This window comes from Sander vitreus, chromosome 9 (genome assembly GCF_031162955.1).
Source record: "Sander vitreus isolate 19-12246 chromosome 9, sanVit1, whole genome shotgun sequence".
Taxonomy (NCBI): Eukaryota; Metazoa; Chordata; class Actinopteri; order Perciformes; family Percidae; genus Sander; species Sander vitreus.
In genome coordinates, this window is record NC_135863.1 from 5,056,970 (window position 1) to 5,078,562 (window position 21,593).

Consider the following 21,593-nt stretch of genomic DNA (forward strand, 5'->3'; position numbering starts at 1 on the left):
ATTTTCAGTGAAGTACGTTTGGTCATAACATTTGTGATTTGTTTTGGCACATTTTATCCATGAAGAGGGTTGCTTTGCATTTCACAGCTTTCACACTGTACCACATTCTTTTCTATTTGATGTATGAGTGAAGATCTGCTAAAATAAATATTTTAAATCTGAATTTTGATTGTGGTAAATAGGCGCAAGTGCTAGAAAATAAAAATAAAAACCAATACATTACTTCAGCCTGCATACTGAGGATCAGCTGAAATGTTTGTGCTTTATACTCTTCTCTCCATAACAAAAGAAGACAAATAGAGCAAATGTGAAGTTCAGAAGACTGTTTTTTGCTGTGTGAAACAGTTAACCTTCAGTTAGAATTTCAGACTTTACTGGTTTTAACGCACAACGTAAACAAGGACAGCAGAGATGATGAACAATAAAAAAAACATAACAAAATCTCTCTTATTGAGGAAGATTTAACTCTCATCTAGACAGTGCTGTTTCCCTATCAGACATATATATATATATATATATATATATATATATATATATATATATATATATATATATATATACTACTATATTAATGTGTGGGTGTACATCACTAGATGGATACTATACTACTGGATAGCGTTATCCATAATAATACATCATCATTTATTAATTGACTTATATTTTGTAATCATCTAAATCCACAAAGTAACTAATGTTAGTAATGTTGTCAGTAGTAGAGTAAAAGGTACAATATTAGCTTCCAAAATGTAGTGGGGTAGAAATATATGTAGCATGAAATGATGGAAATACTCAAGTAAAGTAGCCTAGAATTACCTCAAAATTGTACTTATGTAGCCTACAGGCTAACGTTACTTGAGTAAATGTAACTAAAGTTACTTCCACCACTACCTTTATCACATTCTCTTAAAGGGCCATGCCAACCAAAATACAGCAGGAAGATGTCTATGTCAAATAAGGCTTACGTTTGTGGAATTATCGGCGTAAGGAAACACAATCAAGCTTTTAAATAAGTAAGTAAGCAGAAAACATACCACTACCATGGAGGAGTTACCTCTCCAGCCTTCAAACTTCTTCTCTCCCGATGCCTCAAGGAGCACCTGTCGTCCCGACATCCTTTGCGTGTCCAATATGGAAGAACTGGTGGTGGAGGTCCGTGGCTCCAACGGGGCTTATTACAAGGTAAATACCGCCTTATCAATTCAGCATCAACACGATAGCCACGTTACACGACACAATATTTTAGTTGAAGTCTCACGGATCACGGCAACAGTTTCAAACGCGCTCTGAGCACACTAGCTGCTTGCCATTAGCTTGTACTAGCAATGCTAGCCAACATTAGCTTGCTAATAGCACCGCTCGCTAGTCTTCGCCAGCTGTCACTTTTTAGCGACCTTTCTTTATACTCAGAGTGGATAAAACAAGATATTATCTTCGATTATTGGAATATATAACCGATAAAGGCTTTTATTCATTTTACTAGTCGCTCGGTTGCAGCTTCACCGAGCTCAAAGTTAGCTAACTTGCTAGTTGCCTAAACTGTTGACGTCAAAAGATGTGGCTCAAGTAAACTGTGGTTAGCCGCTGTGTTGTAAAACATAGAACGTTACTACCGATTGTAACTGTATGGCATTTATTCGGTTATGGGAGTTGTTGAACTGATATCAGAGCTGTTGATCATACAGCTTTCAAAGTAGCGTTCTGTGATGTTTAAGAAGCGCCGTGGCTGGTAATGACCCGTTGAACTGCACCTACTCAACGGATGTCTATTATTTGATACTTCATCACGCCCAAGCTATTTTTTGTGTGTGTATGTGTGAGCCAGCTGTTCCTTGTCAATCCTGACCAGCTGGTATGCCAGAAAAGGGTCACTGATACCGTAGACTTAAAAGCTATTTCTAGACCTGCTGTCTGCAACAGTCTCCTTTTCTCCCATCTCTTCTACTGTGTGTTTCCTCTCCCCTTCTCTCGTCTCCTCTGCTACACTGCTCTCCTTGCTTTCATTTTCCTTTCCTCACCTCTATTACTTACGTGACTCCTGCACTACTATTTGATACTGTCCCCACTACTTTTCTCTGTGCACCCAACCCTGGTTTTATGACTGATTTTGTCCACTTCCCTGCTTGTTTGTTGCACAGGCTGAATCTTGAACTTCTATTAAAATGTATTGTAATTGACACCCCACCTTCAAACAAGATAACCAGACAGCTTCAATTGTTTAAGCTCCTGAATACTTCTGATGTGTGTTCATGGCCAGTCAATAAGCTTCTCTACAGCTAGTCTTGAAGTGTGTTGCTGTTGTGCAAAAGACAGTGTAAAACAATTCATACACCCAACTAGGGCTTTTATGTTAATTTATTGATTGATTTGCACATTATTTGTTTTAGTAATCACTAACATGCCCATTACAATTTCTCAGATCTCTCAAATTGTATGTTTAGTCTGACCCAGTTTGTGTAAAACCCAAAGATATTCAGTATACTATAATACATATATAATACATGACAAAGAATAGTGACTCATCCTCATGTTTGAGAAGCTGGAAACAGAGAATATTTAGGGTATTTTCTTTAAAAAATTACGAATAATTGATAACCTAAGTAGTAACTAGCCTAATTGTTTTATATTTACACTCGTCATTAGACATATTAATGTCCTTCTGTGACAAATTCGAGATTCAAAATCTTTTATTAATCCCACAAAAAAAGTACAAAAAAGACACTGTCAAGATGAAAAAATAAATATAAGTAAACTGTGGAATGACTTTTAAAGCTTCTTTTCAAATAAAAGAAGTCCACTTCATCCATGTGGTCTGTAGTCATACAGATGCTTCGGTGTTATTTGCCCATGTTTTAAGATCCAACCAAAAACAATAGAGTTAAATAGTTTTGTGTTGTTTGTAGTTTGATTCCCAAAAGCATTGAAAAGGTACATGAAAACTGTCTGTTAGTATCGAAAATCAGCAGCAGAAAAGCAGAGAACTTGCTTGAAAGTCAACTCTTTCTGTCCTGTACAGTCAGTGTAATTTAAATAGGTGGCACTTTACTCCAGTCAGCTGTAGTGTTCTTATGCGGTTCCCCTTGTCTGTGTGTCTCTGTGTCCTGCAGGGCGTTGTCAAAGATATCCACGATGACTCTCTCACCATTGCCTTTGAGAACAAGTGAGTCTTTCGTTCTCCTGTATTCCAGCTGTTTTTTTTTTTATAAAACCTGTTGAACATTTTAAGACAATGTAGGAACAGGTAAGGAACTTGCCATCTTATTTTTCAGTTGGCAGCCAGAGCGCCAGGTGCCCTTCAATGATGTCAGAATGCCACCGCCCGCTGATGCCAAGAAGGAGATTGGAGAGGGCGAGGAGGTGGAGGTTAGGAGGACACATGAATAGCTTTCTTTTTTTTCTTCACTTGTTTCCTTCCTTCCTTTATGTTTGTGTCTCACTCTGTCTCATCTTCATCTCCTTTCAGATCCTCTCTAGAGCCAATGACCAGGAGCCTTGTGGTTGGTGGCTGGCTAAAGTCCGCATGATGAAGGGAGCTGTGAGTATAGTTCTTTATGAAGACACGTTTCTATTATATACACTCAATATTTACATGCAAATGAATGCTAACAGTATTCAGTTATTACTGATACTCTATTGTAGCATTATTATCGTTAATTAAAATTCACCAACATTGCCGTTATCAATCTATAATACCTTGTAACTAGCAGTGCGTTGAGTGGAGAATGCTAATGTTTTTTGTTGTCTTGAAAACCGGCTTTTCACTAGTGTCACAATTGCTATATAATCAACATGCTAAAACTGAGTTATATTCAGTGTCTGTAGGTTTTATTTTGACACACTGAGCCTGTCTGTCTTTTCAGTTCTATGTGATTGAGTATGCAGCCTGCGATGCCACCTACAATGAGATAGTGACCTTTGAGCGTCTGCGTCCAGTCAACACTAACAAGGCCATCACCAAGAACTCCTTTCACAAGTGCACTGTCCCTGTTCCTCAGGATCTACAAGAAGCGTATGTACAGCAACAACATTAGGAAGGGACAAATCTTTAATTCACATGCCCGTTGTCTTCATAATTAATAATAAAATGCATATATACAATAGATTGTTTATTGCAGGTGTTACATATCGTCTGTACTTGGAGAGCTTTCCATTTCTCTTAAGATTTCTCCAATCCTAATTCCCTGTCAGATGTAGCGGTAAACCATTTTTTTTTTTTTTTAAACATTATGGATTGGGAAGTTTAAAGTAATATGTTTTCCTTATATTACAGATGCCAGAATGAGAACGCCCATAAAGACTTTAAGAAAGCCGTGGGAGCCTGTCGCATCTCATACTGCCCCGAGACCAGCCAACTACTGATTGTGGTAACTGGCTTGCTGTAATCCTATGGTGACATTTGGATATTTATAACAGCATCTACTACTACTACTACTACTGATAAATCCTTCTTTTATTTGTGTGTCTAGTCTACCAATGAGACGACAGTGAAGCGTGTGTCTTTGCTGAGTGACATGCACCTGCGCAGCATCAGGACCAAGCTGCTGCTAATGTCACGCAACCACGAGGCCACAAAACACCTGGAGGTCAGTTGGTAACAAGAACACCGTAGTTCAGTCTCTGTGGTGACCATAGACTGGAATCGCCCCCTGGTGGTTGGTTGCAGAATAGCTCGTAAATCCCGCCTCCATATTGGCAGAATGAAAATGGACCAAACAAAAAGATCAAAGTACACGTCAAATACATTTTTCCCAATGATGGTTTCTCTGATTTTAGGTAGTTCCTATCTCGCTTATGTTTGTTCAAGTGTAAATTTTTCTTCGAACTTTGGTTTTAATTAGTTATTTGATGCTATAAAAACGGGACGGGACTTTGACACGGCGGCTCCCCAAGCTTTTATAGCAGCACTTATGGTGTCGGTCAGAGAAAAAGTACCGGTAAGGGAGTTGGTAGTAAAGAATGTTCTAATGGGCTAAGTGACTTTTTTTGTAATTACCTTTACAGAAATACCGTTAATACTGGTGATAAGTCATGGGAGTTAAATGGAATAATGTTTTTGACACTTTTTAAATAACTTTTAATATTGGTCAGTTTTAGCTGTAAAAATAAAGTTCAGGTAGTGTGAATTAATGAAAACCCAAAAAATTAACAAATAACAAATCAAACTTTGCCCTTGTGTTTGTGCAGACGTCCAGACAGCTGGTGTCGTCCTTCCAGGAGGAGTTCATGGTGAGAACAGAATTGATGGGCCTGGCCATCGGCAGCCATGGCAGCAACATCCAACAAGCACGGAAAGTTCAGGGTGTCACTGCCATTGACCTCGATGAGGAGACTGGCACCTTCAGGATTTATGGAGAGGTAGGGTGTTTTTTGCCTGAGTGTTGGTGGAGGCATGAGTGTCTGATGGGGGGGGGAGGAATGAATGAACTGAGTCTTTACAACAAACCCTGTTGAGGGAAACCGTGTGGGCGTGTTAACTTGTGTATATACTGAAATAAGTATGTGTCCACGTTAGGGGTGGAATGGTACACAGAAGTCACGGTTCGGTTCATACCTCGGTTCAGACATCACGGTTCGGTACGAGTTTGGTGCCAGTCTGGTGCCGAGCACATAAACCCAACGTGTTAATGTTTACCTCCCTGCAGTGTTTGTGTGTTTCAGATCAGACACGCGGGGCTACAGATTAGGTGTCCCTTAAGAAACTGCGTATCTAACAGTAGTTCCGCATTACATTTTTAATTAATTTGCACGCAAGTTTTATTTATTTTTATACCGTGTATTCTCCGTGTAAATTCATGCACCGAACCGTGACGCCCGTACCGTTTCGGTTCAATACGAATACATGTCCTGTTCCACCCCTAGTCCATGTTGCATTCTTCTACTTTTTACCATGGTTGTGTTTTTGTTGAACGTTTTAGTGAGTTTGACCATTATCATGCCATGATTAAGTGACTGTATTCGGTATGTAGAACATACAGATTCCTACTTTTGACGGTGCATGCGTGTTGAACAAATAACAGATAAAGTCATCCTGTGTTGTCTTTCAGACAGCGGAGGCAGTAAGGAAGGCCAGGAACTACCTGGAGTTTTTGGAGGACTCGGTCCAGGTGCCCAGGGCTCTCGTTGGTATGTTGACACACGTTTACTCCCTGACTTGGAAAATCCCCAAACTTGTGTTTACTGGGGGCAGTCGCAGGGCAGTGGAAAAATCAGATGCTCCATACGTTGGCCATGATAGTGGTGCCACATTACAGACAATTGTGTGACACATTGCAAGGCATCTAATATTCATTAGAATAGCTGTGCAACTCCTTCATATACCATAGTTATTTACCTCATTATGAACTGATTTCAGTTTCATTAGTTCATCATCTCTTTGACTTGCAACTGTGTTTCGTCATTACTGGTCACCCTCTCATCTTTTCCCTGCTCCGTGTCTCCAGGCAAAGTGATTGGCAAGAACGGTAAGGTCATCCAGGAGATTGTGGATAAGTCCGGTGTGGTGAGGGTCAGGATCGAAGGAGACAATGACAACAAGCAGCCCCGACAGGAAGTAAGCCTGCTATTGCCACATCTTTACTGCTACTGAAAAAGCTGCTTGTAGAGCACTGATAAAAGTCACTCGTTTTGTTTTGTTCTAGCCAACAACAAAAAAAAAATGTAGACACTTTTCACTTTGTTTAGTCAGTCCCATACTAACATATGTGTTGTCTTTTCGTGTTTTGTTGACACAGGGAATGGTCCCATTCACCTTTGTCGGTACTAAGGAGAGTATTGGCAATGTTCAGGTCTTGCTGGAGTACCACATCTCTTACCTCAATGTAAGAATATCTACAGTATGTATATATATGTTTGTGTGTGTGCTGAATAGGGGAAAAGGGCTTGTTTTTCAATGCACGTGAGTGTATGTTTTGGCCAATTTTTTGCTTTCGCTCTATGCCTCCTTAAAGCAACACTATGTAACTTTTCCCGCTTTAGGTCCACCTACAGGTTGAAAGCGGAATTGTCCATTACGTTACATTGTCCGGTTCATTCGAACTACAGATCCGCTACCCGATCTGGCAAACTTGCATAATGTAATGTAATGTAATGGACAATTCCGCTTCCAACCTGTAGGGGGACCGAAGCGGGACAAGTTACATAGTGTTGCTTTAATGCATTTTCTGGACAACCAGTGTTTCATTCAGTTGGCAGCATGAAGTGGCACAATGGACACATGTTGGAATCATTTCCATACGGAATGTATCAGTAATTATGAATTATTTAATATGAATAATAAACACCTTAGGATTTCTCATTCAAAATATACAAGAATTATCAGCATTTTCTGGCCATCATCTAGTCACAAAATTAAATATGAAAGGCAATATGAAAAGCATCAGGATCTGTCAGACTCTGAGATTCTGACTCACGAGATGACAGTGGTTGATGTGTCACCGTGTAGGTTTTGTGGTAAATAAGGCAAAGCAGCCTGTTGCAGCATCAGAAAAACAACAACTCTTGAATTGTGAATTTCACTGTGTATACGTTTTGCACTTTGTATGTATGTGTGTGTGTCCTGTGCATGTTTTGTGCTGTGTTGGTGCTCTGTGTGTGTGTGTGTGTGTGTGTGTGTGTGTGTTTTGCACGGTGTGTGTGTAGGAGATGGTGGAGCTTCTTGCGGAAGGCCAGCAGCTAGAGGAAGAGCTGAGGCAGATTGTGGATTATACACAGGGAAGCAGCCTAGCAAGATTCAGAATAAGCAACACAAGGCACAATGGATGCGATGTAGATGTGTGTATGATGATTACGCATGTGTATGCAGTGATGATCCTTCATAAGAAAAAAAAGAATTTCTCCGAGATTTGCTTGATTTTCTGAAACAATAGAAAGATTTTCTATTTTTCCATTTTAGTATAATTTCCCTTCTCTTTATTCTTACCATTTCCCCTATGTGTTTTCCCCTCTAGGAGGTTGAGCAGCTTCGTCTGGAGAGGATGCAGATTGATGAACAGTTACGTCAGATTACCCAGGGTCACCGACCAGGTGACAGAGAGAAAGGCGAGAGAGGGGAAAGAGGAGGAGGAGGAGGAGGAGGAGGAGGAGGGTATAATACAGATAACAGTGCCAATGCCTCCTCTACCTCTTTACATGGCAGCCGCTCCTACAACGGTCGAGGGCGTGGGCGCCGAGGCCACGGCTACAGCACTGGATATGGTACTCACCTTTTAAAATCAAATATTCAACAAAAAAGAATTGGCTTATTTGCTGCCAGATATTGCGGTGTTAAAAATTGTGCCATTTCTGCAAGAAATCAGAAACAAAACTGCACGTCAGGAGTCATAATTCCTGGACAAAAAGAAGGATCCAACTGTGCCCCAGAATTTTAACATTTGTCCTTTCTGTGTGGCGGTCTCTCTCTTTTGTGTTTTGGTTGATTCTTCCAGGCACCAACTCCGAGCAGTCCAACGCCTCTGAGACAGATTCAGAGCGCAGGGAGGAGCTCAGTGACTGGTCTCTTGCTGTAGAGGACCAGGAAAGGTGATACCCAATGATGGACAAAATGTGTAGCTGTTTTCATTTTGTGGTGGTAGCTGTGTCTTTGCTACAAACCTTTTTTCTTTTCTTTTTTTTTCTTTTTTTTGTTTTGGATTTATTGACTGACTGACTGACTTGCAGGGAGAGGGAGAGAGGATCACGACCACAAAGAGATGGCCGCAGGAGGCCTGGACCCGGCAGAGGTCGAGGAGGGCCTGGAGGACGGGGGAGAGGAGGAAGAGGAGGATACAACAGCTCTGGTAAAATTCACTCTTAGATGATATAAAAATAGGGACACGAAAATACCCCTTAAAAAAAGCCCTCTCATTTGGTAGTTTGACTCTGTAAAAATATATATCATTTCTGGTAATCTGACTCTGCAGCAGGGCCTCGGGACCATGAGGATAACCATGCCTACGGAGCCGCTGAGACAAACACTGAGACAGACCAGACAGCTGATACAGATGCTAGCGAGTCCAATTTGCCGGCAAACCGCCGCAGGAGATCTCGACGGCGCAGAACCGACGAGGACACCACACTGATGGATGGCATGAGCGAGTCAGACAACGCCTCCATGAGTGAAAATGGAATAGGTAGGGAAGTCACATTATTTGGAAAGATCATTTCACAAGACGTCTTCATGCACACACAAACTCAAACAGTGCATACATGTAAAACATTATTGTCAGAGTACATTAGTCACAAAACAGCCAGTGCTAGCAGAAAGTCTGTCATACATTTTTTTAGCGCCAACGTTGGTGCTGTTTTTAGCTGTCGGAGCTGTGCAGAATGTACAGCAGTGCATCACTTCTCATGTGTTAAACGAGCCTGTGCAGTTCAAAGACGTTTAGAAGTTTAAGCCTCAAATCCCTCTCTTTGTGATGACCTAACACCCTTAGATGACTCAGAAGCTAAACCTCAGCGACGTAACCGTAGTCGACGCCGCCACATCCGCCTGCCTGAGGAGAGGCAGCCAGGTAACCATGGCAACTGACAGTATCCCCTCCCCTGAACAGTGCTCCTAATGGCTTGGCTAAAAAGTTGCCCACCAGGCGTGTTTTTTTTCTTTTTTTCGTGTGACACCAACAACATACTAAACCAAAAAGTTGTTAAAATTGTGTAGATCTCTTTAATCACATGGTAATTGAGTGTTGCTTGCTTTTGCTAAATGATTGGATGTGGTTGGTTGACTGACTGGCCTAAACTGTCCACACTGGTTTGCCGTGCCAATTGAAAGTATACAAGTAGCAATACTTTTTCATTAACACCTAGGCTACAGCTTGTTTGTTTTCACGTTGTCAGGCTCTCAGTGGCAGTCCTGGTTTGTGTGGTGTGTCATAGTAAGCCTGACCTCTAACTTACCTTTCTGTGATGTTGTCTTAGTTGTCAAGTATAGGTGGCGTCCAGTTAGGCTACTGTATTCTGCAAGAAGAAGTACTGTTTGGAGAGTCTAAAAGTGCTGTAAAGCTCCTTTCAGACTGCCAGACAGGATCTAGTGTAACATTTCTCAAAACTGTCAAAACATGCTTACTTTCCATCGCAGTTGGCCAACAATGGGCCAAATGTGAAAACATATTTTCTCTTCATTCCTCATTTGCAACGTCCGCTACTGTCCATGTGTACTACTAAACCAAAAGGGGTATGAAGTGTGAAATCAATATTGTCAATAAGTTCTGAAGGGGTGGGACAGATATGCTCATTTTCAAAGCACTGAGAGAACACTTTAGTTTCTGTTATTTGAAGAAAAACAATTTCTTTTTCTCTGTTGTCTGTACAGTGACAGTGGCTGACTACATATCCCGGGCTGAATCTCAGAGCAGACAGATGACGACCACCAAGGACACCAAGAAAAACAAGGACGTGGTTAGTACCTTAATATCATGTATTAATACATTGTTAGCAGAATCACAGTTAACCTTTTGAGAAGTCTCTTTGACCTGGACTTTTTTTCTACTTCTGAATGTAGATGCTGCTTCATGAAATGTTCTTTTTCCTGGCTACTTAAATGAACACGCCGACTTATTGGGACTTTAGCTTATTCACCGTAACCCCCAGAGTTAGATAAGTCCATACATACCCTTCTCATCTCTGTGCGTGTCGTTAACTCTTGTCACTACCCGATTGTGAGTCGAGTGCAGATGTGAGTTCAGATTTAAACAGTTAACGGGTCATACTGAAACTTGTGAAATCCATAAAATAATAAACTTTTCTCATTACAACAATAACAGAAGATGGAAATCATTTCAAAAACGTTTTAGCTATCTATGATTGTTTGATTGCTAACGTTAGCTCAAAACGCCATTCAAGTGACAGCCTTTGTTGTGTTTGATTGCTAACTTGTAGCCAGCAGTGAATGAACTTCGTTATGTAGGTCCATTTTTATTGTATTGACATTACAGAAGTCTCTCGTTAGCAGGTTCTTGTAGGCTACTCGTCGCAGTGACGCATGCGCAACTCACATCTGCACTCGACTCACATCGGGTAGTGACAACTCTGTCTGACGCCCCCACCGCTAGCCTCGTTTAGCCCAGATCCTGGAGGTAACCGGCTCCAACTAGCCTACTGCTCCCAATAAGTGACAAAATAACGCCAACATGTTCCTATTTACATGTTGCGATTTGTATAGTCACAGCGTGTACAAATAACAAGGTCACATGACACGTGATATTACTCCAACTCTGAGCGAACTCTCTGCTCCTCACCACGGGGCTTCTCAGGTGCTGCGAGCAAATCACTCAACACCCAAGTAGCAGAAGTAGCACTGCTTCGCATTTCTGAGAATATAGTTCCCAGTTTGTATACGGTTAGAAGATGGCTGTGTCTCATGTGACCTTGTTATTTGTACACGCTGTGACTATACAAATCACAACATGTAAATAGGAACATGTTGCTGTTATGTTGTCACTTATTGGGAGCAGTAGGCTAGTTGGAACCGATTACCTTCAGGATCCGTGCTAGGCTAAGCTACCGGTGGAACCGTCAGACCGTTACAACACGCACAGAGATGAGAAGGGTATGTATGGACTTATCTAACTCTGGGGGTTACGGTGAATATGCTAAAGTCCCAATAAGTCGGCGTGTTCCTTTAATGGTGAAATGTTTGAATACATTTGAAGTCCATTGTTTATCCTTCCCACATTTGTTTCCAGGGTCAGGTGGATGCCATTGCTGAGGACAGCCCACCGTCTGCCCCGGCAACCACCAATGGTTCTAACAACGATGCTGCCATCAGTAAAGGCAGCAATGCCACTGGAGCTTCCGCCAAAATCTCCTACAAGGGGGACTCTAACCCGCAACCTGTTGTTAACGGACTCTCCTAGTCAGACCTGAGCAAAGGAAATGGTTTCAAATATTTGCAATTCTTTGGCTGCACTTGATTTAATCTCCCAGTCTCTGGAGCAGCCTTTAACGTGAAACATTTAAACACAACAAGCACTGTTCATTTTTTATTTTATTTTACAAGTATTTGAAACCTGCTTCACTGCGCAAGTTTTAGAGGTCTGAACCTTAACCTCCCCTTTACACACTTGTTCTGTCCAACTATTCATTTTACTACAGTTTTTTTTAACAATAGTTCTTCCTGTATGAGCTTGCCAAAGATAGTCAAACACACACAGACTTACAGACATATACCTAACTGTACTTTTTGGTCCACTCTTCATTGAGAGCTCAGGGAGAGGTCGGACTGAATGCAGTATTTCTAAAATGCAGACAGGGATTCCACTCAAACCCATACTATGGTATGAATGCAGTTTTTTTTTTTTTTTTTTTATCAGTACAAATATTATCATAGCAGGATTTTAGAGCAGAAACGAGTCTGCCTTTAACCAGGTGGACTCAGAAAGCTGCTCCCACAACCTTTTTCAGGATGTTTTGTGTATCTGAAGTAGTTTGTAAATTACATTTTCTGCATGAGCACTACCACAGTGCAGATAGGTTTGTTGGAATCCCAAGTATGTTTGACATACATGTGTTCATCTGTTGTGCCTTGAGAGTAGATTCAACATGTTGTTGCCTGGCTCTGTACACCATCTGAAATCTTTTCACTTATTTCTGTGTTACTTGGTCACCACCGCCTGCCACAGTTGAACCAGATGAGCTGCCTCCTTGCTGTGTTATATATACCCTTATGGTACTGGAGGCAAACACTGAAAGACACTGAATGGATTTCAGAGGCATATCTTTAAAATCAGGTGTGTCTATTCTTAATGTTTGTGGGGGAAATGAGTCCAGTTATTCTTTATATATATGTATCTGTTGAGGGGTTTGACATTAGCTGCTTTCTGTTTTTCAATATGCAACCACTTTGGTCATACAAGAAATGTTATTACAGCGTGTCTGGAAGAGAAACAAACAATAGAAGAGTTGTTTTCTTTGCACTGAAACGTAACCTTTTTCTGTCAAAAAGTTGATTGTAGTTGAGTCTGGAAACTGGCATGTTACTATTAAGTGCTGGACAAAGATGTAGCCATCAGTGCTGGGTTTCCTGGAAACATCTCATTGATCAACATTTAATCAAATACATGACAAGAGGAATACTGCCTGTTGTTTCCTACCAGAAATCCAGCTAAATCAAGAGACTCAAAGCATGTTTGCAGTATCTTGGAGGTTAAGATCCCCTTTTACATGCCCACTATTGGAAAAGTCCTGTTTTGATTATCGTGGTGTTAAGATGTTTCTGGAAAACCAAGCCCAGGTCACGGTGATGTCATTTTCATGGTTCTTCCACAGATTGACTGGCTGGAAACTGGTCATGACTGTTCCACTAAGGAAGGAGATTTATTTGGTTTATTTATTTAAAAATGTACAGTATTTAAAAAAAAAAAAAAGCAAAAACAAGAGAATCTTTTCTTTTTCTTGACACTAAAATACGTGTTACCTAAGGTTTTCTTTTGAGACTGACAATTTGGACTACTGAGAGTTGTGACACCCCAAGTGTTTTTATTGGGTCAACTACAGTATTTTTTTCTTCTTTTTTTTAAGGATCATTCTGGTTGGTTGATGTGCAATATGTTTTGTATGCAGGTAGTTCTTAAATAAACTTGATCTTCCATGTAGATCTAAAACTCAACTGTGTCTGGCTCTCTTAAGAAAAGTGATGACAAGTTAAAAATAGTGCTCTGTTGTCATCTGCAGTACTTTTTTTGTACCTGAAAGAGTGAATGTTCTCTAAATCTGATTGTTTGAGTATGTTACACAAATATACAGGAGCATTTTAAGTTTCTGTTAACACATTTCAGTATTAGCCACACGCTTAACAGAGCTATATTAAGTCACTGCTACAGCAGGTTCATCCAAAGCTTCACTGCTAGAGAGTTCTCTAGTATACAGTGGCACTCATAAGTTTATGAACCCATGCTAAAGTTGACTAAAAAGAGGAATAAAAAAAAGCATCTTTTGGAAATTGATCTTAATTAAAACAATGAGGAAAAATCCAACCTTTAAAAGGACACCAATTTTATTTGTGAATGAATAATGTATCGTAAATAAAATATTTTTCCTTAAAATACAGGAGGCGCCTGTACCTAGAGATCGGCATGGGGTACTTTCCATAAAATCATCTCTCAATGCAAATCAAACCAGCTATTAGGCTAACTGAAATAAAACCATGCCAATCTCTAGGTATGGTGAAGGGTATGTGCTGATGTGGGGCTGTTTTAATTCCAAAGGCCAAGGGAACTTTATCAGGATCATAGTATCCTGGATCCATGAAATAACTGGCCTTTAAAAATAAAAATCTGCCTGCCTCTATGGGAATTTAACATAGGGGTGTACTTACTTTTGCCCCCTGTATTTTAAGGAAAAACATTTATTTATTTACGATACATTATTCATTCACAAAGAAAATTTGTGTCCTTAAAGGTTGTATTTTTCCTCTTTTTTTTAATTAAAGCATTAAGATCAATTTCCAAAAGATGATTTTTGTATTCCTCTTTTTAGTCAACTTTAACTTGGGTTCATAAACGTATGAGTACCACTGTATGTGGTCTGTGTAACTCACCCTTAGCTTTTAGTAAACAATTAAAAGCAAACAAGACTTTCATTGTACATATGAGAATAAGTGTATTGTTTTAAGACACTTTTAAAAATGTGAATCATTTTGTCTTGTGAAAAAACACCTGAGATAAACATTTCCTGAAGAGCACACAAAATCTACAACATAATAATGAGGGAGAACTTCATTAACAATTTATATACAGTGTGATTTTATTTGAGAATCCGTTACAAAAGTCTGCTAATCGCTTAAATCAGTCAGTGCAACAGCATGGATAAGCCGGCATGTTCTATTTCTTTGTCTGGGCGTCCATTAAATCCTTTGCTTCATTTATCTTCGCTGCAAGATAAGGAGATCCACCTGCGACACACACACGCATACACAGTTACATTTTGTGCGTTCCAACATAGTGAAAAAAATAAATAATTGTAATTTCCCTTGCGGGATTAATAAAGTATGTATTATTATTATTTTGGAAAATAAATAAACTAAGTTACTTTTTGCGATTATGCCTCATTACCTATTTAGAACTGACTAAAACCTGTCCAAGAGCTTTGCCATTATAGTGATTTTTCAGGTACGCTCTGAAGTTTACATTTAGCTCCTGGCAAATAAAGTAAATTGGGTAACAAGTAATCTCTTACCGGAAAAGTAACACTTGAAACAAAGCAGATAAATGCAGTGTAATGTAGATACAATGTTTATTTACTCTATAAGTCTCCTGAGCACTTTAATGTAACACTACGGTGTCTATAGGAACAGATGGGGAAGGTCCCATGACATGGTGCTCTTTGGATGCTTTTATATAGACCTTAGTGGTCCTCTAATACTGTATCTGAAGTCTCTTTTATATAGACCTTAGTGGTCCTCTAATACTGTATCTGAAGTCTCTTTTATATAGACCTTAGTGGTCCTCTAATACTGTATCTGAAGTCTCTTTTATATAGACCTTAGTGGTCCCCTAATACTGTATCTGAAGTCTCTTTTATATAGGCCTTAGTGGTCCCCTAATACTGTATCTGAAGTCTCTTTTATATAGACCTTAGTGGTCCCCTAATACTGTATCTGAAGTCTCTTTTATATAGACCTTAGTGGTCCCCCTAATACTGTATCTGAAGTCTCTTTTATATAGACCTTAGTGGTCCCCCTAATACTGTATCTGAAGTCTCTTTTATATAGACCTTAGTGGTCCCCCTAATACTGTATCTGAAGTCTCTTTTATATAGACCTTAGTGGTCCCCCTAATACTGTATCTGAAGTCTCTTTTATATAGACCTTAGTGGTCCCCCTAACACTGTATCTGAAGTCTCTTTTTATATAGACCTTAGTGGTCCCCCTAATACTGTATCTGAAGTCTCTTTTATATAGACCTTAGTGGTCCCCTAATACTGTATCTGAAGTCTCTTTTATATAGACCTTAGTGGTCCCCTAATACTGTATCTGAAGTCTCTTTCATATAGACCTTAGTGGTCCCCTAATACTGTATCTGAAGTCTCTTTTATATAGACCTTAGTGGTCCCCTAATACTGTATCTGAAGTCTCTTTTATATAGGCCTTAGCGGTCCCCTAATACTGTATCTGAAGTCTCTTTTATATAGGCCTTAGTGGTCCCCTAATACTGTATCTGAAGTCTCTTTCCCGAAATTCAGCCTTGGTGCAGAATTACAGCCACTAGAGCCAGTCTCACATTGAGCTTTCCTTAGTATGTGTCATTTCTTTGTCTGTAGCTTTAAATGCTATTGAGGAGGAGGGAGGGGGGGGCAAGGTGGAGGTTGGGGGTGTAGCCTTGACCAACTGCCACTTTGCTTGTTTGCAAGCCATGATGTCTCTCTCTTTCTCATGGGCGGGCCAAATTCTCTGGGCGGGCAGAGCAGAGAAAGGGGAGGTAACCTTGCTCCTTATGACCTCATAAGGTTTACATCTATTGCCATTTCTAGCCACTGGGGGACCATAGGCAGGTTAGGGGAACTCACATTAATGTTAAAAAAAAACCTCATAAAGTGAAATTTTGCCATGGGACCTTTAAAAGCCTCACTTACCTCTATCTGGATGGTTCAGGATCATCAGTCTTCTATGTGCCTCTCTGATCTTATTCGGGTTAGCTGTGGGACTGCAAGAGAACAGTGATACAACAGTGAATTATTTTCATTATCAGTGTGAATAATCTCTGCTGTAATGGAGAGTACAGTGACAGACAACAGCAAGACAGGTTTAACATGCAGCATCCCTTTACCTATGTGATGTACAGTAACGTGCAACTGGTGGACTTAACTGAGGCCCAGTGCTTGGTGGTGAAAAGAGTGTCCACGTACCTGACACCCAAAACCAGGGACGCTTCTCTCTTTGTCATCTTAGGATCAAATCCTCCTCGATAGTACCCGCCTCCAAAAGCCTGCAACAAAAGGTACAGCTCAACACGATGGGTCTGCTAACTGATCCTTGCTTCGAAAAACACTTATTAAACGTAAAGTGAGAGATCAGAGGTATCTAGCACGTATACCTTCATTGGGAGATTAACTTATTGTGTGCATGTTTACCGTCTTAGGGAAACTCTGAAGGGCCAGTTTCACCTGAGGCTCCATCTGCCTCATGGCCTGCATGGCATAGCGACCTGAGAGACAAATAAGTTGGGAAGCATGCAGTATATTTACATCACCTGATATGGATATCTGTGGGATTGTCTATCAATTCATTTTTATTCAAGCACTAATGCTGACTGTATTTTTTGAGACTGGGAGATATGTTTAAAGTCAATACCATTAATAAGAATATCATTCCAAGACCAATATGTATGATATGGCAAATGTATGCAAAATGACATATTGAGTATTCCAATTGATGTTCTATGTAATGAACTGTACTCCACTGTTGCGCATTACATCAGGGCAACTTTTAAAACGTATAAAAAAAAAAAAAACGTACGTTTGAATTACAATTTGCTTTAAATAATTGGTTTCAAAAGAAATGTGTAATGATAACCAATGTGACCGTATTATGACAATAGTATTGCATAGATATTAATAAATTACAATACTGAATTATTGCTCACCCTTTTTTAATAATATCAAAAACTGCTGCAGGCATTGTAAAGGAAATGCTGCAGTGCTCTTAAAGGTGAGTTATCTGATATACACATTTCTGGTACTTCTTTTACTTTCTGCATTTCATGTTTTTATTGTTATTTTTTAGTTTACAATAGTTTTTAATAATTCGGTTTGGCTGTACTGCTAGTTTTAGAGCTTTCCTTCAATGTGAAGCACTAGCGTTAAATCCTTAGTTAGACTTCAGGACTTCACTTCAGACAATGTCTGTCAGCTTTAAAACTAGTAGTTGCTTCAAGGTGATTGGTCACACCACTGACAAACTAATGCTCACTTTAATCACTTTTCCACATAGAGGGTTTTCACCGACGTCACGTTCTGGGCGGTAACCTGGATGCTCGGCCATATTGGAGGCACTCGGTGTAAACAACTGAATGGAGTAATGGAGTATTGTGCGTTTTGGATACTTTAATACTTTATGTCTAAACAACAGAAAAGCTCATCAAAACGCGTCCAAGATGCAAAGGCATATAGGGAAGGACTTGGACCACAAGAAAAGGTGCGATATTTTGAGAAATTACGGTTTACTGGCGGTGGCGGTGTCATGGAGCCTACAAGTTGGCTCCATGACAACCCAGTGATTTTTCCTTCAGTTGCATATACCAATATAGTCAACTATCTGGTTTTCTCGCCGAGCCCATACACAGCGGAAGACCTTAAATCCTTCAAAAGTTTGGAGGCTTATAACCAGATGGTGTGTGGATGGGTGAGGGAGACGCAGTACCAAGTCATTAACGACCGTTGTGTTGTGAAGGCCAAAGTAAGTAATGCAATAACGTCTTTAATCAACCTAACCTTAACTGTATGATATCATTGTGATACTCAAGGTGTAGTCAAGTGACTCAATCGTTTTTTTCATTTCAAAGACCGAACAAGACAGAGTTTTCCCTCGTAGATCCTGGTTGAGCTTTGCCAACCACAAGCGTCTCCTTTCCTCTGATAACTTCTGGCATTCCTCTCCCTGGTTTTTAATAACTTTTGGAAGTTGAGAATATTCCAAATGTTTTTCTCGGTCTGACCTATTGGTACAACCTAAAACACGGCAATAATTAACCATTTTACTTGACGCCGTTCGGGATCTACTTCAGTGCCTGTGCTTTGTTGTGATGCGGAGTACCTCCAACATGGCGACTTCTTGTCTGATGACGCGTCGTGAAAACCCTCCATTCTCAGTCAAGGTGAGTAACATATGTGTCAGCATGACAGAAACATTAGCTTTTATGGGAGTTACTTGCCATACTTCGGGTTCCCCTAAGCAGGCTCCACCATTTTGATTTCCATTCCTTTGTCCCACTGTCCAATAAAGCCCTAAACTCTTTTCCTCACCTAGGCCGTAGCTAGCTGCCCTTCTTGTTGTTGATCACTGTTTATATCTTGTATTGTGTGTGTGTGTGTGTGTACCTTCCTGATGAATATGGGCATGTGCATTTGTACTGCTGTTTTTGCTGTGATTTTGTTCTGCAGACACTGTGATGTCAAAGGCAAATTCCCTATTGGGAGAATAAAGTCTATCTTATTTTATCTTACTCACCTGCAAATCCAGCTGCTGCCAGAGCCAGTCCCACTGCCACCATGGAACTGGCCTGGAGATTGACAGAGAGAGAGGGAAATCAGAAAAACATTATGAGGACACACAGATAATCACCAGCACCAACTTAACAACCTAGATTGTAAACAGATGGCACATGATCAAGCCGTCGCATATTGAGAAGCCTAAGCAAGTAACGTTAGCTACGTTTATTTCAAACCACGATTGATGATCTCTTACCACACTGACGTCGGTTAGCTGGATAATCAATGCGGTAAAATAAACGTTTTGTAAGTTTGGTCACGTCGTGACGGTCGTGTTGGGGCATGCAGAGTCGAGTACAGCTAGCATTAGCTTAGCCGTTTAGAATTAACGTTAAATAACTTTTCGGCAGACTCCCGGTCATGCAATCGTTGTCAGACTATCGTTACAGTTAGTAAATACCAAGTCCCACCTACCATGTCTGTGTGTTACGTTCCGTTTCTGCTGAAGATCAGGATCATAACTTTTGACCTCTCATGTTTTCGTCGCTCAAGCAAGCGTGCATGTGTTTGTGCCGTAAATGGCGGAGAACTGTCGTAAAGCGTTGCTATGGTCAGAGACGGTTGACATCCGCTGGTCCCTCTTCGCTCCTCCCCCGGTCAGGGTCAGGCTAGCCCCGCCTACAACACTATTTAAACCTAAACCCCTCACTTGCCCACAGACGTTTGATTGCTAGTCCTCCATATGAATGCTAACGTAAAGCTAATAGAATAGATGTTGGAAGCTCAACTTTTTAGCGGTAATGAAAACTTAATTTTAATTCCTTTATTTCAATTATGTTACCTTGAAAGATAACTGAGGATGGCTAAGCTAAGTTGTGGGTTTCTATCATGGATGTATAAAGAGAAGCTTTCTGTGTGGCCAAGCTAAATGCTACTATTAGCAAACTTTTTAATGTTCGCTCATGCAAACCATGATGCAAACCAGCATACAAACACATGTCCTATAAATACTTGTCAGCTACCCCTCCTACATTCAGGTGCTGGGATGGGGATGTCTTGGAGTGTTTAAAGCTCAAGAAGCTGCATTAGGTGAGCCACCCAAGGTTTTTAATTGGGTCTTGTGACCATTTTTGGACCTTGGACTTGGTAGAGACACCAAAACACAGGACTACGATTTAATTGATTGATACTCTCTGTAATATGTGTAACAACTTGTATGTTTTTATGTAATCATTGTTTTTTTTGTCTCTAGTCTATATCTTGTGGTTGTTGATTGTATGTAATAAGCCAATAAAACATTTGAAAATAATACATGCTTGTGTGCGCTTTAGCTGTAACCATTTTAAATGCTAATGTTTATGGTGGCTAGTTAGTGTTAGCTTACTGCACTGCTAATGCTACCACCACATAAATGGCCACAACCATTCCATATTGAGCTGGAATTGCAGCTCTTATGTTTTTTTTTTAGCTAAATAGCTACTGTGAGCATTTAAACTGCACTGCATGTAGCTAAGAGAACTGGAATAAATAGGAAACAACAGTAGCAAGTAAATTAGCAATGTAACTTGTGTAAAACACTGGTTACAAGTGACTTATTACAGGATATATAAATGCTATAATTTTGTATAGCACATTGAAAGAACTTAGCCATGTCAGTTACAAAGCAATACTGTATCTACTGGATAACATTGCTAACATTAGCTAGCATAAGCTACTAGTCGTAACAGACCTAAACTACAGCTGTAGCAGCAAAACCCCGGAGTGTACTGAATTGAGCAGAGCAATGGTGTAATTAGTTGACTATAAATTAGTCTTCATTTGAATTTTTTAGTTTTGCTTTAAGTCAACACAATTTAAAAGTAAATTACTGTTTTTTTTGTTAACCCACAGGAAGAAGAGAAGAGCTGCAGGGAATAGAGCTCAACAGTCCCGCCCCTCCTCTGAGAGACCTTGGGTTCCGGAAGTAAATTTCCCATTCATTTCTCCCATTGACGTCTGGAAAAATCCGTATATAAAGAGTTTTAGACCATGCCTTAGGCTAACCAGGTGGTACGTGACTCATTAGCATACAACGTATCATTTTGAGTAAAAAAACGAACAGAAAATCCCAAAAAAGTCAAAGGTACAAGACTGTGTACATATCGTCATCTCAGAGCGAAGGAACTACTCCTCCCATAAACCATCGCGCACCACTGAACAAAGGAAGCTAACGTTAGTTTAGCTAACAGCTAATTCGGCTAACCGCTAGCTGAGACAGCATGTAATAACTTTAAAAGACCCTCAAAATAAAACCTGAAAATAACCGTTAACATATATAATGGCTGTTACGTCAGCTGTAGACGGCTTTACCCAGTGTTAAGTTTGAGTTAACGTTATTTTAGACTGAATCAAGCTGTCAGCTAGCGGTTAGCCGAATTAGCTGTTAGCTAAACTAACGTTAGCTTCCCGGCAGCAAAATTACGAATCCCACTATG

The 21,593-nt window shown here is 40.1% G+C and overlaps 2 protein-coding genes across 9 annotated transcripts; one reads left to right on the top strand and one right to left on the bottom strand.

Moving 5' to 3' along the window:
* Positions 1-989: 989 nt before the first annotated feature.
* fxr1 (FMR1 autosomal homolog 1) lies at positions 990-13,582 on the top strand. 8 transcript variants are annotated; one of them, XM_078258420.1, is made up of 19 exons: positions 996-1,179; positions 3,105-3,157; positions 3,267-3,360; positions 3,461-3,532; positions 3,858-4,006; positions 4,268-4,361; positions 4,464-4,580; positions 5,182-5,352; positions 6,042-6,120; positions 6,438-6,547; positions 6,723-6,815; positions 7,636-7,767; positions 7,944-8,190; positions 8,421-8,514; positions 8,653-8,771; positions 8,895-9,104; positions 9,411-9,488; positions 10,289-10,374; positions 11,661-13,582. In XM_078258420.1, the coding sequence occupies exons 1-19, from the start codon at positions 1,039-1,041 to the stop codon at positions 11,829-11,831; spliced, it is 2,310 nt and encodes a 769-aa protein (XP_078114546.1). In that variant the 5' UTR covers positions 996-1,038; the 3' UTR covers positions 11,832-13,582. The 8 variants fall into 8 exon arrangements, with proteins under 8 accessions (XP_078114551.1, XP_078114546.1, XP_078114547.1 ...); XM_078258421.1 differs by having other exon boundaries at positions 6,729-6,815; XM_078258419.1 differs by having other exon boundaries at positions 999-1,179; positions 6,720-6,815.
* Positions 13,583-14,693: 1,111 nt separating this feature from the next.
* Positions 14,694-19,712, bottom strand: dnajc19 (DnaJ (Hsp40) homolog, subfamily C, member 19). The gene is made up of 6 exons (XM_078258427.1): positions 19,594-19,712; positions 19,139-19,190; positions 17,044-17,117; positions 16,819-16,898; positions 16,546-16,616; positions 14,694-14,866 (listed from the first exon to the last, which is right to left on the bottom strand). The coding sequence occupies exons 1-6, from the start codon at positions 19,594-19,596 to the stop codon at positions 14,796-14,798; spliced, it is 351 nt and encodes a 116-aa protein (XP_078114553.1). The 5' UTR covers positions 19,597-19,712; the 3' UTR covers positions 14,694-14,795.
* Positions 19,713-21,593: the final 1,881 nt, after the last annotated feature.